This window comes from Ursus americanus, chromosome 10, assembly GCF_024610735.1.
Source record: "Ursus americanus isolate L20-20 chromosome 10, mUrsAme1.1.p, whole genome shotgun sequence".
Classification (NCBI taxonomy): Eukaryota; Metazoa; Chordata; class Mammalia; order Carnivora; family Ursidae; genus Ursus; species Ursus americanus.
This window is the reverse complement of record NC_142136.1, coordinates 50,849,721-50,864,860: the sequence shown is the minus strand read 5'-3', so window position 1 is coordinate 50,864,860 and position 15,140 is coordinate 50,849,721. Positions and strand designations below refer to the sequence as shown.

The 15,140-nt window shown below is 40.0% G+C and overlaps 1 protein-coding gene across 6 annotated transcripts in view; it reads right to left on the bottom strand.

The window, feature by feature from the left end:
* Nucleotides 1–15,140, bottom strand: part of DGKH (diacylglycerol kinase eta) — a 173,796-nt gene that overhangs the window by 80,531 nt on the left and 78,125 nt on the right. For all 6 annotated transcript variants that reach the window (XR_015725943.1, XM_087865120.1, XM_045811125.2 and 3 more), the window contains exon 4: nucleotides 14,366–14,446. Coding sequence is in view for 5 of the 6 variants with exons in the window: in XM_087865120.1 (XP_087721246.1) it covers nucleotides 14,366–14,446 (81 nt within the window). In the remaining variant the exon portion in view is untranslated. The remainder of the gene's footprint in view (nucleotides 1–14,365; nucleotides 14,447–15,140) is intronic.

Below are 15,140 nucleotides of genomic sequence, written 5' to 3'. Positions count from 1 at the left end.
AGTTATTTATCATCTGTATATGTAATACTAATTTCAAAAATCAAACTATAAATCAAGTAATTGCCTAAACTTTGGTATAAATAATCGATGCAGAATTCTGTAGCATAAAATGAAACATTACTCACTTGTGACAAGGTTCCACAAAAAAGTGTAAGTATTGACAACATAGATTCTGATGGAAGTTTTTTTGTAAATATGTAAAACTACTATTCTGAGAAATGTACTAATTATAGAAAGGAAAAAGACCTCTAGACAAGAGCAGAACATCTTTGCCAAGAATATGTCTGTCTTCTTATCTACAGGAATACTTGACTACAAACATGGCAAAAAGGCAATATCTCATTGATTCTCCAATCATTTCTGTGAGTTAAGCATGGAATTAATTTTGTTACAACATACTGAAGGGAAAAAAAACAAATGTAAAAGCCAGATGAGTTGTCTACAGTAAGTTAATATACTTCTTATACAGGAGTTAATAAGACAGTAACAGTACTGTTACAGCAAATAAAATAAAATAAAAATAAAAGATTTTTTTCACTGTAAAATACTGACTTGAGTAACTATAGGCAATTCAATAAATCTTTCTCTTTCACAGGCTTTGTTTGAGAAGGATAATGGGAAAGAAGTAGAGTGAAGAATGAGGGGTCAAGTAGAACGATGGGAAAGATTTGCTTTAAAATACTCCAGATAAAATAGGGAAGAGAGAGACTAGATGAAGCAAGTGTTGGCTACATCAAGATAGTAGTAGCAGCTGGGCAATGGGGATGCGGGGCTTCACAGTTACCTTGAGTTTGTGTATATTTGAAATTTTTCACAATTAAAAAAAAAAAAAAACTGTACCCAAGCATCAGGAACAAGAAAACCCTTCAAGGAACTAAGGACGGAGGTGAGGGACCTGGGTGTCTTAGTCTTCCCTGATGTATTTAGACTCCATTTAACCCTTAGCTGGAACTCAGCTCACAGACCACACTTACCAGGACCCAAGTGTCTGACCTTTAACTGCCCTCTCCCGTATCAAATTCACATTAGATGAGTAATGTGGTCCCCTTGCTCAAATGACCTACGATGTCCACAGAAGCTAATGAAGTAAGTCTTCTGATCACTGGGTGAGATGGGATGGGATGGTCTGAGCAGAAGAGAGCTATGCAAATCTTACTTCCATAATTCTTGAGCTTCGATGACACTGCTTAAGATTAGGTTGGCAGGCCACGAAACCTACTTCTTGACGAAAGAATATTGGCTTCATAACAAAGTCATTTTCCATGTTAATTTGACTTCCCTCTATAACCTAATGTTTTTTTTATTGCCTTCGAGTATTAAATATAAATAAAACATAAATTCCGATTGGTTTTCATGAAAAAAGGAACCACAGATTTCAATGCAGTCAAGTACCAATGTTCTCACTACATACACAGTATTTCTATAGGAGCTCACATTCTAAAATGTAATTTTTTCCTTTATTTCAATGTAAAAATCCAAAATACTCTAAAATCAAAATTTTACCAAAAAGCATTTAATAAAATATTAACACAATAAAAGAGAGGCACATAAGCTGGCAGAATCCAGTTTTCAAATAAGCAACTGAATTCAACATTGTATAATTTATATGGTCTTAGAATCTACATAAAAAGTGGTAAAGAAAGCTATCTATTTAATATCTTCTGGGACTATCTTGTCTTTAAGACTTTGTTTCAGAGTAATGGGCCTAATTGTGACTTCTCAGAGTCTCTGGTTCACTGGAAAACCAAAGGTAGAAGGATATAGTGAAACCATAGAAAGTAAAGACCATCCCTCTGCAGGCTGTGCTCCCCAATCCTGTTCTCCCTGGAAAAAGGATCTGACAAAGGCCTCAGGGAGTCTACCTAGAAAGGCTTTCCGTGATGCTTACTGCGATATCCTAGTCTACCATTTGTATAGATAAATTACATGTATAATAATAAACCACTGTTTCTTTGAAGACTAATTAGCTTTGGATTCAAGTCAGTATTAAAAGTTTCTTAGAATTCAAACTGTAGTTATTAATGTTTGGTCAATCCCTATCGTATTAGTTTCCTATTGCTGCTGTAACAAATTATTCTCTTACAGTTGTGGCAGTCAGAAGTTTAGGATCAATGTGTCCAAAAGGCTGCATTGCTTTTGGAGGCTATAGAAGAGAATCTATTTGCTTGGTTTTTTTCCCCTTCTAGACGCTGCCTGCATTCCTGAGGGCTCATGGTCCCTTCCTTGCATCAAGCCAACTTCCTGCTTCCATGGTCAAATCTTCCCTGATTCCTCCTGCCTCCATCTAATAAAGGCTCCTGTGATTATCCTGGGTCCACTCGATAACCCCAGATAATCTCATCCCAAGATCCTTAACACAATCAAAACTACAAGGTCCCTTTTGCCATACAAAGTGACATTCACAGCTTACAGACATTAGAAACAGGGGAGGGAGAAGCAGACTCCCCGCTGAGCATGAAGCCAGATGCGGGACTCAATCCCAGGATGCTGGGATCATGACCTGAGTCCAAGGCAGGTGCTTAACCGACTGAGCCACTCAGGTGCCCCCAAAACTGGTATTTAAAAAAAGCCTAAAAATTACTGATCAGCACTTTAAGGGCAGACCAAAATCCATGGATATTTAGACTGCCAATATAAAGCAAGCATATTTCACAACTCCTGAAGGTACATAAACGAATTCAAAACTGAAAGGCAACCTATACAAATCAGCTGCGTTATTCTTTGCAGTTCACTTAGTGTTAGCAAGTTTGCAAGCTTCTCTTCAAGCTCAGCGCCCAAGTGTTTGAAAAACAGTTTGCTAACTTCCCCTGATAATCTCATCTAAGAAGTTTTCCACTTTGACTTTTCCACCACAACATGTTATTCTTACCTCGACAGCACTTTTGTCCACTTATATATTAGCATTTAACCCTGAGTCCCCCCACTTCCTGTCTGCTTCACGACTGTATTGTAAAGGGCAAGCACAATCCTAGCCCAGAACGTGTTACTCGTAAGTGATGGGCAAAGACCATGGGGAAGAGGAGCCACAGCAACGTGATGAAAGTGCTGAAGGATGCCTATCGCTGTAGTTTAAAACTTATACTCTTCATTTGACTCCAACACCGGACTTTCATTCATTCACTAGAAAACACAGAGTGCCTTATTTTATGCCAAGCAACGTGGCAGCTCGGGGACAGAGAGATGGAAGGCCCAGTCCTTGTACTCACGGAGCTTACAGTTCAATGAGGAGCACAGATAAGTAAACCTAACTCCAACAGAGTAGGTTCCTGCCATCTTCCAACCACTCAGCTTGGCTTCCAAGATCCTTCAAGATCTCGACCCTTACCTACTTGTCAGCACCGAGGGTGCCCCTGGAATACAGTGAAAGGCAGCTAACCAAGACCAAAGACTCAGGGAAAGCTTTCTGGGAAGTGATTTTCAAACAAGTAAGGGTGAGAGGCAAGTGAGATTTGGAGCATATTTCTGTGGGAAGGGAGCCGGGGGAAGGGAGAGAAGGAAGGGATGCTGCAAACCAAGGGACATAGAGACACATAAGGAAGAAAGGTCAAGATAAGAGCTGGGTATTGTGAGTAGTGTAAGATGGCAACCAGGGGTGGAAGAAGAAGGCAAAGCCAGAGATGTAATTACGAAAAACCTTTTACCATGCTAAGGGGTATAGATTTGAACCTTAAAGTGACAGCACACACTAACGGGCTTTCAGCCAGGAAGAGCCAGGAATCACGCATTCTAGAGAGATGGCTGGCAGCCGCAGAGAGGGTCAGCTTGGTGGTTGGGTCACAGTGGAGAAGACTCTCTGTTTTTTAGATGTATTTATTTATTTGAACGAGAGAGCGAGGAGGGGCAGAGGGAGAGGCAGAAGGTGAGGGACAGAATCCCCCAAGCAGACTCCCCACTGAGCCCGTTGAGGGGCTCGATCCCAGGCCCAGAGATCATGGCCTGGGCTGAAATCATGAGTCTGACACTTAACAGACTGATGCCCTGGAGAAGATTCATTAACCTCTGGAAAAGGCCTGACAGGACGTGAGGTTAGGGTGGCAGCGGGCTGCTGTGTATGGGAGCATGCCGTGAAGACTGAGCAGATAGGAGCAGATAGGACACAGGAAAAAGTTCATAGCTCTTTCGGAGGCAGAATTAATGGGACTTGGGGAGCATCCGGTTGTGAGGCGTGACAATGAGGCAGCAGTTGAGATGACTCCAGCGTTCACATCTGGAATGGAAATAGCTTACAAGTCCAAAACATTAAAGAATTACCACTTATGGAGTAATTGTAACAGGCCAGGACCTGTGTGTGCTAAATATAAAATACATTTTTTATATAAGATGCAAGATCTGATGGCATCTACACACCCCAAAGGTAGCAATCCATTTTACATTTGAGGAACGTAAGGCTCAGAAAGCTTTGTCACTTGCCCGAGGTCACAAAGCACACGTAGGATTTGAAACTAAATTGTCTACCTTTCCAGCCATCTGCTAGAGAATGAAGGAACAGCAAGGAATTTACTGACATTACCCTAGAAGAATAGGCAGAAAAGGCTTCACATGCTGCTCACTTTTTCTCCTCTTAAAAATAATCAGGGCAACTGTTCAGTTGTATTTCAATCCTATCTATACTTGTATCTTCTTTAAAGATGAGCAAGAAAAGGTGCTGGTAAATTAATATCAATAACAATAATAATAATAATAATAATAAGCATGCAAACCAGCACCTTTAGAAAACAAAATGTTGACAGGATATATAATCATATATATAATTACATATAGTATGACATACATATCATATGCATAATCATATATAGTATCTTATTTGTACATTGTACATTGGAAACTGAGAGGGTTTTTTATTTAGTATTAATTGTAATGACAAGAATCACAGTGATTTTAGAAATTATTTATGTAGGCTGTCACATACCCTTCTACTGTAAATTAGCGGTGAGTATTAGTTAATGGACACAGTAAAAGTTTTACCATTAATTTAATATTTTTAGAATGTACCAGAGATTGGAACAAAGCATTAGGCTCATTCCCTTGGCACAAGCTCTATTGGTTTATAACCTAAATTGCTTTGTACAGAACACATATGTAATGGGAAAGTTCAAAACAAAATAATTATCTTGTTTGTACCAGTCACCACAAAACTAAAACATTTCTAAAACCTAAATTTTCCATTACACCATGATCATACTTAAGGAATAGAGGAGACATCTGAATATGCTAGAAACTTCAAAAAGAGCCATGAAAATGACACCAAAGGAGTCCTTTGAGCCATTTTAATAATTTTTAAAGCATCTCTCAATTGCCTACTAGACATCACCAGGATATTTTACCATCATTTCAAATTCATAGTGTCTAATTCACAATGTCTTCTTTTCACTACCAATAAGCCTACTTGTATTCTCATTTCCTACCCTTAATTAAAGGCATCATTTATATAGCAATCCTCCCAAATTCAACAACTCTATGTTAGCTTCTTCCTCTCTCTTCTCCCTTCCTGTTGGCCACAGCTCTCCAGTCTTTCCCATAAGATTTCTCATGCATTGCTTCCTTCCCTGCCATTATAGATGGTCTGATATGTACCCTTATCATGGTTCCCTTGGACACTGTAGCAGTGTCCAACTTGGGCTTCCTGCTAAGTCCATTCTTGTCAAATGCATCTGATAGGAAGTTGCCAGAAAGGGCTCCCATGTAGCATTAGAATTTTCTTTGAATAAGTAACAAGCATTTGTGACACAAACAAATGTGCTTCATTTAGGATGAAAAGTCCATCTCCCTCCCAAGTCTGCCCCCAGCTACCAAGTCTCCCTCCTGAAGGCAAATATCTGTCAGTTTCTATGTATCTCTCCATATACAACAAATCTCTGCATATACAACAAATATGTGTTCTTTCAAGGTTTAAATGCATGGCTGCAGGCCCATACACACACACACAACATACACACACACACACACACCCACACACAGTAACAAACACAGAGTAACATTTTATATATGCACATTGTTCCACATCTGGCTTTTCACGCTGGATACAACTTGGAGTTCAGTGTGTATTATTATATACAGAGCTGATTCCTTCTTTTTCATGGTTGCATAACATTGTGCTATGTGAAATAGTTCACAATTCATTTCAACCAGTCTCTAACTTGCACATTTGGGTTATTTCCAATTTCGTGCTATTACAATAGGTAAGTAGCCTTGTACGTGTATGCCTTGGCACACATAACAGTACTTTCCACTACCTTTGCTAATTCTGGATAATGTGGGCAGTGAAGGCATTGATGAACCCAAAGACTTAAAAAACATTCTCTTTACAACCTATCCTGTCAAGAGTCTATCGTGGTCATGTTGTATTTAACCTCAGGTTAAAATCTTCCAGAAGGTTTTCAGCGGCACTTCGGAGTGTAGTCCTGTCAGTCCTCGCTGGTGGGCTTGCTTTTATCCACCCTGAAAAGGCATGCACAACCTAAAACATTTTCACATGAACAACACTTCACTTGCACAAAACAGCAACTCTAAATTCCCACAAAGCTCCCCAAAGGGAGAAGGATTAGAGGATTCGTCCTGATGGTTTTTCTTACATTATGAGCCTAGCAAATAGAGCACCCCAAGATTTTAGTCTAACCACAAAAGGACCAATGGTTTCCTGTTTCCTAGGACTTTGGTCTGAGGAAGCTCATAATAACATTAAGAAGTATTTCTCTGGGTTGTATTCTTGGAAAAGATGCTATATCATTAAATGAAAAGCTAAACAAGGTAAGCCCGTGGAGACAATGATGAGCAACTTCACTTCGAAAAGCCTGATGTCCAAGTTAGAGAAAAAAGAATGCAAATTTCAAACTCCACTTTGAAGTTATCAGCTTTCATAGAATAAAGCCGTCTAAACTGCATACAAGTCAATTTTAAGAGGCAAAACCACCACTCAAATTGCATTAGGGTGGTATGATTTCAGAGTGCCATAAAACAGTTTAGCCAACATAGACATAAAAACCCCACGGTTTGCCACGATCAGGCACTGAATAATTAGGAGATGACCACAATCATTAATCGCAGCAAGAATCATGTTTGTAAGACTTATTGTTGATAAAAAATCATCTGAGTCACGACGTAAAGAGTTCAACTAGAATACAAATATTTATGGGTATATTATAATCCAACCTCACTGGGGGAAATTAGGAAACTGTGCTCTCTAGCTGAATCTTGAAATGAAAGGAAAGGAATTTCTCCCAAAGGAAACTAGAGTTTACAAATATCATTCATTCATTCAACAAGACACATTCTTTCATGCATTTGACAAATACTTATTGTCTTTCCCCTCTGTGCCAGGTCTTGTGTTAGCCCTGGGATCCAGGGGTGAGGAAGACAGCCTTTGTGTCTGCGAGGAAATTTCAGTCTTCACCATCCCCCCTCACTCCCTCCCACATACACACGCCAGGCAAAGATCTCTCCAACAGCACTGCGTGGTGTAATGAGACAGTGTGTGTAAAGCGCCCGGCAATCTCTAAATCCACTCCTCCTCGCCTACTCTCAACAAACTCCAAGAGCCGGGAGCCCCGAATTCCATACTAGCTGTGCAGAGCTTTTAGCCATCCAACCTTGAGAAACTCATTTCGGCACTCTGAGCCTGAGTCTGCTCTGAGACCTCTTGTTCTTGAAGGCCCCTTCCAGTTCACAGGGAATGAGAGGACTAGAGATTTCTAATAATGGACAGAGCCATTACATCACAAGAGGCCTGTTCTATCAGATGAATGCAAGTTAGAAAGTTCTCTTTTAAGTAGAGCTCAAATTGTCCCTCTGTGAATTCAACTGTGAATCTCTGTCCTGTGCACTTGCAGTAACACAGGACCTGTCGACCACCTCTTATGCATGCTAATCCCTCAAATATTAAAAAGATGTCACAGTTCCCCAAATGTTTAAGATAAACATGTGTCAATCCCATGATTTCTCAGACTTTTGTATAATATGGGTTACCTTCCTCTGTGAGCTCTTTATCAACATTTCTATTTAAAATACAGTGCCCAAAATAAAATGTAGTATTCTAAATTGGCAGTAGGACCAGCAAGTGCGAGCTACATACCTGGTACTGCAATGTAAGACTCTGTGATTAATTTGGAGGAGGAAAGACAGCGGAAATAGAAAACAATTAGGGGAATACTATCTGGACCATACTCATTTAAAGCTCCACAATAAAGAGGTAGGATAGCGGAGGGGTCAAGAGGATGGATTGAGGTCAGATGACCCAGATGGGTTCAGATTCTAGTTATTACATGTGTTGGGTGTTAACTCATCTATAAAATGGAGTGCATGATAGTACCTACCTTATAGGATTGATATAAAGAATTGAATGAATTAGCGGCATTTAGAAGAGGCACATAATAGTTACAATAAATATTATCATCAGAATAGGCAACTTATTTATCTACGGGATTATTTATTTAGATGATTTTCTAAACACCTGTTTTGTGATGTGCATTCACAAATGAGGTTGAAAATAATGTTTCATCCCTTCCTTTGTAACTAAAGATTGAGATACTAATGGATAAAAGCAAAGTGACACTTAGGTTCAAAGGATATGGTATCTCTCTTAAGAGAAGATGAACTGAATTATAATAACAGAGAGGACGCTAAGGGAAAACCAAAATAAACAGAGAGTACACATTAAGAACATCTTCTCCCTCCCATTATTTTTTTTTTTTAAAGATTTTATTTATTTATTTATTCAACAGAGATAGAGACAGCCAGCGAGAGAGGGAACACAAGCAGGGGGAGTGGGGGGAGGAAGAAGCAGGCTCTTAGCGGAGGAGCCTGATGTGGGGCTCGATCCCGTAACGCCAGGATCACGCCCTGAGCCGAAGGCAGACGCTCAACCGCTGTGCCACCCAGGCGCCCCTTCTCCCTCCCATTAAAACACAGGCTGCTCATTTCAACTATACCATGAATGTATAAGTGTCGGCATTTTATGTGCTGGATGTTCTCCTTATTGGCTTGTTTTTGTGCATACGTTTTGAAACTTCATTGGAGGGATCAACTCGAATGCTAATCAACTTTCAGTCATGTCTGCTGTGGCAAGTGACCCGTGAACTAAAATGACCGTTCCAGTGCTCAGTTAACGCTATAAATAAGTGCTACCACGTGGAATCCGTGTTTCACACAACCGAGTAAGCCAGCGTGGGTATGCAGTGACCGTGACATTCCAAGCACACTCGTAGATCACTCACTAAAAACATGAAGTGCAGTTAAAGAAACCAAATAAATTACCTCTGTATTTCTTTCTGGTTAAAAAAAAAATGCTTTCTTTACAAACTTCCATAAATCGTTTTAACAACGTCAATATGATAATTTCCTTAAAAATGAAGATTCATGTATTTAAGATTTAGCCTACGCGTCATTAAAATTTAAAGGAAACAGTCATTTGAACAGCGCATTTTGAAAGTCTGATGTACACCATGTGATTGTGAAGACTCTCGATTCATTAAAAACCTCTTCTTTAGCATCTACAAATAGCTAACAAGGCACGGCTGACATGTCATTCATTACAGAAGGGATGCTTTTCCCAGTAACATCTATTAATATGAGATAAAAGTGGAAATAAATCTTCACCACACCACTGAAAGAGAGGCAGGGCGGGATGTTTTCTCAAGATGAAGTTCATCCAAATTCTCCTTCAAAATCCCCCAACTTGTTAGGAACTGACAACAGACACTCACACGTGCTGGGAACAAGTGGGATAATCACTTCAGGATAATAACAGCCACTAGCACTTAGCAAACTCTATGTGCCCATCACGGTGCTAGGGCTGCAGTGCCTTATCCCAGTCCATGTAATCCTCACCACCCATGAGACAGATTCCATGGCTATCCTCCCTTACAGGTGAGGACACGAGTCACAGGGGTTACGGATTTGTCCAAAGGCACGTAGCTAGAGAGGGCCAAGCCAGGACACAAACGCATGCTGTATGACTTCATGGTCTAAGGTCTGCAATTGAGTAAGTCACAAAAAGCTGGGATACACACATCACGATGACTGAGAAAGAGACAAAGAGAGCAGCGGATGTGAGGAGAGAGAGGAGAGGCAAGGACTAACCAGATGGAAAGAACACTGTGTGAAAAGGAAGAGCCCTGGATGAAGCATCAGGAGGGCTGGGACCCTTCCCAGGGGTGCCCCAGTGTGACCGAAGGGAAATCAATTCTTCTCTCTTATCTAATAGAAGAAGAACACATTTGCCTACAGCACAGAGGTGTGTTAAAGATAAAAATGTTAAAGTGAAAATAAAACCCCAGAACACCATGCAGAAATCAATAAAATAAAAAAGGAAATGCACAATTTAAAAAATGAAGGGAAAAGTTAGGAACATATTATAGATGCCACAATCATAGAAAATGCTATGGTAGGACATAAACTACTCATAAATTAACAACAAACAGTAATGAATCCTGAAGGCTTATAAAATGCCAACTAGGCTGTCAGGGGTTGTCCTTTTCCATTCCCTGATCACACCACCGACACCTAATGTCACGGAAAATGCTTTCAGTGTTTTGCTGTTGCCATTAGGTGTGCCAATTGCAGAAGACAAATGTAAAACCCAAAACTCCAACAGAGGTAAAAATTCTCCCGATTTAAGGCAATTAAATATGCATGGATGTGTGTGTGTGTGTGTGTGTGTGTGTGTACATATCTATCTATATTTAAAAATCTGTTTATTTCAACATTATGAGATCTGGAGAAGAATCCAGTTACACTGTGTGACCAACACACCAATGCTTAAGCCACTAAGTTTGTGGTAATTTGTCACAAAGCAATAGAAAACTAATATGTACCTGAGGTGATTTAGACAACCAAAACAAGACCGTTATTAACTCTAGGGATGGGAACATGGGACTGTGCAAGGAAGTACAAGTAACCATCGAGTAGCTAGGTCTGAACCATGTCCACAAATCCTTTGATGCTACTCTCATGGTGTCTCTATCTCCTTCCTTGAAGCTCAGCCAACCTTAGTGACTCACTCATAACCGAGAGAATGTGGTAGAAACGATGCTGAGTAACTTCCCACGTGAAGTCAGCTTCTGCCGAGCTCTCTCGAACCCATTTTACTAGAGAGTTTGGCATTGGGTTTTCAGGCAAAGCACAGCTTTTCCATTTACCATTTGCTAATCACAGATTTTCCATTTACTATTGTCCCCTATCAATATATCATCCTAAGGGACTTCAACTCATGGCTGTAGCAAAGCTGAATTTGGCCATTCCTGTATTCTCCAGCCGTAGTACCACTAAACAACACCATTAACCTTTGACATGAACCAGCCAAAATAACAGTATCAATAGCAGTCAATGCAATCCAGAAAGGTAGGATATTTAAATATTTAAAGACAGGGAAGATTATCAATTACTGGTTGAAAACCTATCCCTTATTCTATTTTATGCCCTAGAAAGTTCTACCAAAATCATTTGCTGTAAAATTCTAAGTAATCTGCCTAATATTTTAGTCTCCACATTTCTAGTCCAACAAACTTTTAAAATACCATTTGGTTGAGTGGATAAATCTCTTGAAAATATTTTAACAAGAAGTCTTTTCATGTGTAAAATAAACTTTCATCTTATTAATTAAATCAACAAATACTTACGGATAAGGTACTCTGAGGTAAAATGATATGACAGAGTCTCTGTCCTCAAGGAGATTATAAAAAACATAAGTACCTAATTAAATATAAGGCAGAATATAGTGAGTTCTAGAATAAGAAAGGCACTATAGGGGAGAATGAATGTACTTGGAGGTCCAAGAAAGAGTTATACAAAGGATTTGAATACCCTCTCTCAAATCCAAGATTTTCACTTCCTTTTACCCTTATCTACACCAATACCCTAGACCTTGTCTTTACCTGAAATTGTTCCATCCTGCACATCTTAAATTTTGGAACCCTCTTTCAGAGTAAATTCTAGATTCCTGTTGAGGGGAAACCCTTATTGCCCACTCCCCCATGAGTCTCCACAGAGGGCAGAGGACTACCTTCACTCCCTAGGGAAGGCAAGTGGTTCATCATCCTACCCCACCTTCATTTGGGAGGAAGGAAGAAGAAGCAACAATTTATCAGAAGCTCTGATTAGGTCTCCAATAATTTATAAGAAGCTCTAAATTTACGGGTTGTTGGATCCTCTTCAGCAACAAATAAGCTGTCCCTCACTCCCTGTGTTTTATTCTCAAGAACTGAGAGCACAGAGGGTAAGATGGATGACTTATTGATCCCTCGATCCAACAATGCCTTTCTCTTTCTGTCCAATATGCCCTATTGACCATCAACCCTGGATCAATTTAGTTGTTGTTCTCTTTCCCCATCTTAAAGAAAATGTGAAAGGCATAGGAATTAGATACATTACTAAACTTGATCTCCATCTTTGCTAGACAGTATTTACTACCTCATAATCTTCTCCAGGTCCCTGATCAGTTTCAACTCTCATTTTCTACAGGAGTTACTCCAAACCCAAGTCTGACTCATAGCAGATGACTTCGGCTTCAATTTCATTGAGAGAACAGTAGTATTTGGGTTTGGAATAAACGAACTTGCTGCACACACCTACCTCCATAAACTTTCCGTCTCCCAGTCAATGCTAATCTCTAAATGGGCTCTGGCTCCCATGCTCCATCCATTCTCCCCTCTCCTGACTCTTCAACTTTCCAGTCCAACAATTCTTTCCTCTCTTCATATAGGCGCACTCAAAACCCATTTTAAAAACAAGCCAAAGAACAACAGCAACAACAAAACTCATTAAAGCCTGAACATTATACTTATTCTCCTTCTTCTAACAGCCAAGCTTTTCAAAAAAGCAATCCACCCCGGCTTCTCCGCCTTCCACCTACTCCACAGTGCAGCCTAATGCATGCCACCCCCTCCCCTGAAGTCATTCCCATCAATGTGATCCAATGACCTCCAAGTCAACAAATTCCACAGACGCTTCTCATTTCTTCTCTGACTTGATCTCTCTATAGTAGTTGGTGTTTAATGACTTCCGTCCTAAAACTATCTTCCACAGGCGTTTCCTAACATCATCACCTCCTAAGACTTCTTCTATACTTCAGAATGCTCTGTCTTTATTGGTCAAACTTTGAATTTTAACATTTTCCCAGGATTCTATTCTTGGCTTTCCTCTTCTCAAACTCAACTCTCCCTGGGGAGGTGGGAGGGGCAGGAACGTTTATACCGTGGATTATCTCACGTGCCTGTAAATCCATATGGCTACATCTAAGTGCATTTGCTTCCGCCCCCACCCCGTCCTCACCCCCACCAGCGCCTACCTCTATCATGGCACTGCTCTGTATTTGTTTATCTGTCTGTCTTCCCTGCCCTGGCAAGCCTGGGAGACAGACACAGCACACAACTGTCAGCAGTGCCAGCTTCTCGAACAGGGGTTGGGAGTGTGGATGGGGGCAACAACATAGGACCTAGGAATATGTAGTTATAAAAACTACCCTGGAGGAACTTTACTGAACTCTATTGTGAATGTTCTGGGGAAAATACCAATATATTTATTCACCTCTGAATCTCTTGTGCTTAGCACAAGTGCCTAGCACATGGTGGGTATTCAAATCATAATTTTTTGAACGAAAGAAGTAGAAGAAGAACGAGATATCTGAGATAAGCTTTGAAGAACTGGTAGAATTTCAACAGCTTTTGATGGAGGAGAAATCAGTCAAGTCAGGGGGGAATGGGAAAAGCCCAGGCATAGGCAGAAATTCCGGACCGGTGGGATGCCTAAGGACAAACAGTCTCAGTCACACTAGAATGCCGAGGTATGATTTTACAAAACTTGAGGATGGGGCTGCAGATGTCACTTGACAAGCAACAGTGAGCCAGTGAGGTCTTTTCCAGCAACGTGATTTGTAATTGGAAAAGAATGAACTGGAACAGAGGACACCTCTTAAGTGGCTATCAAATGAATTACCTAAGTGAGAATAAATGAAGACCTGGACTATAGCAGCTGCCTGAACCACAGCAACAGAGTAAAAGTAGAAGATAAGGGAAAACATTATTTTTAAGACTGAAGGTAAGAAACAGACTTTTTGAATACTCCGAAGCAATGGAATTGGTTGAAGTATTAAATTTAAAAGAGGTGACAATTTTAAAGCACTAAAATTAAAAGGCCTAAAATGGAAAACATTGTAAATACTTAAAAAAAATACTTTTAATACATTGGTTTCTTGACCCAAACAATCACGAACAGTACTGGGTATACAACTTATTTATCATGTTTATTGTGTTGGCAGGAACTCCAACACGCTTAAGTTGACACACAGTTGGTAACTGAAGAGGATACTCTGTACGTGCTTAGGAAAGGTCATTCTATAACTTTTGAGAAGGAAGTCAGCAGAATAGAACCATACCGTGAAACTGTTGTTTGCATTTTTTGTGCTTGCTTCAGCTACACTGGCATCTGAGAGGTCAACTTCATCGAATATCAGAGACTGTTAATGAAAAAGAACACAAACACATTAAATGAAAACCAAACTCAATGCTCGTCTATGTGTGTGTGTGTGTGTGTGTGTGTGTGTGTGTATTTTTTTGCTAGGAAGTCATGACTATGAAACTATGTCAGGAATTAGGAATAGAAAATGAAGAAAAAGTCATTAGTGATTCCTGCAATATCTTCTTAGGAAGAGTAAAACTACAAAGTACAACTAACTCATAAATCCCAAACTGAAAAGGTCTTTAAAGAACCCCATGGTGCAGAGTTTAAATGTAAAATGCTCTGTGCTCTCTAGAAGCAAAATTTATGGGGAACCTACTCAGTGTGTCGTGCACATGCATGCACGCACGTGTACACACACACACACACACACACACACACAGAGTACTACGTCTTGACAGGCGAACAGCCTGAAACAACTTTGCCAGGAAGGCAGAGCAACATCATCATTCCCACATTTGCTAAGTGAGAAATGAGCACTAGGACTGGCTCGGATCACGGTGAGTTACTACACTTTCTGAAACTCATTTTCTTCATCCGTAAATGGGATTGAATGAGAAGGTGAATGTGCTCTGCAAATATAAAATGGTATTTCTTTTAAAGTGGTTTCAATCAAAAAGTTCACAGAAATGGAATCTTTAACAATGTTCAATTTAGAGATTAGGAAATTCTACTAAATAACGTATCCTTCC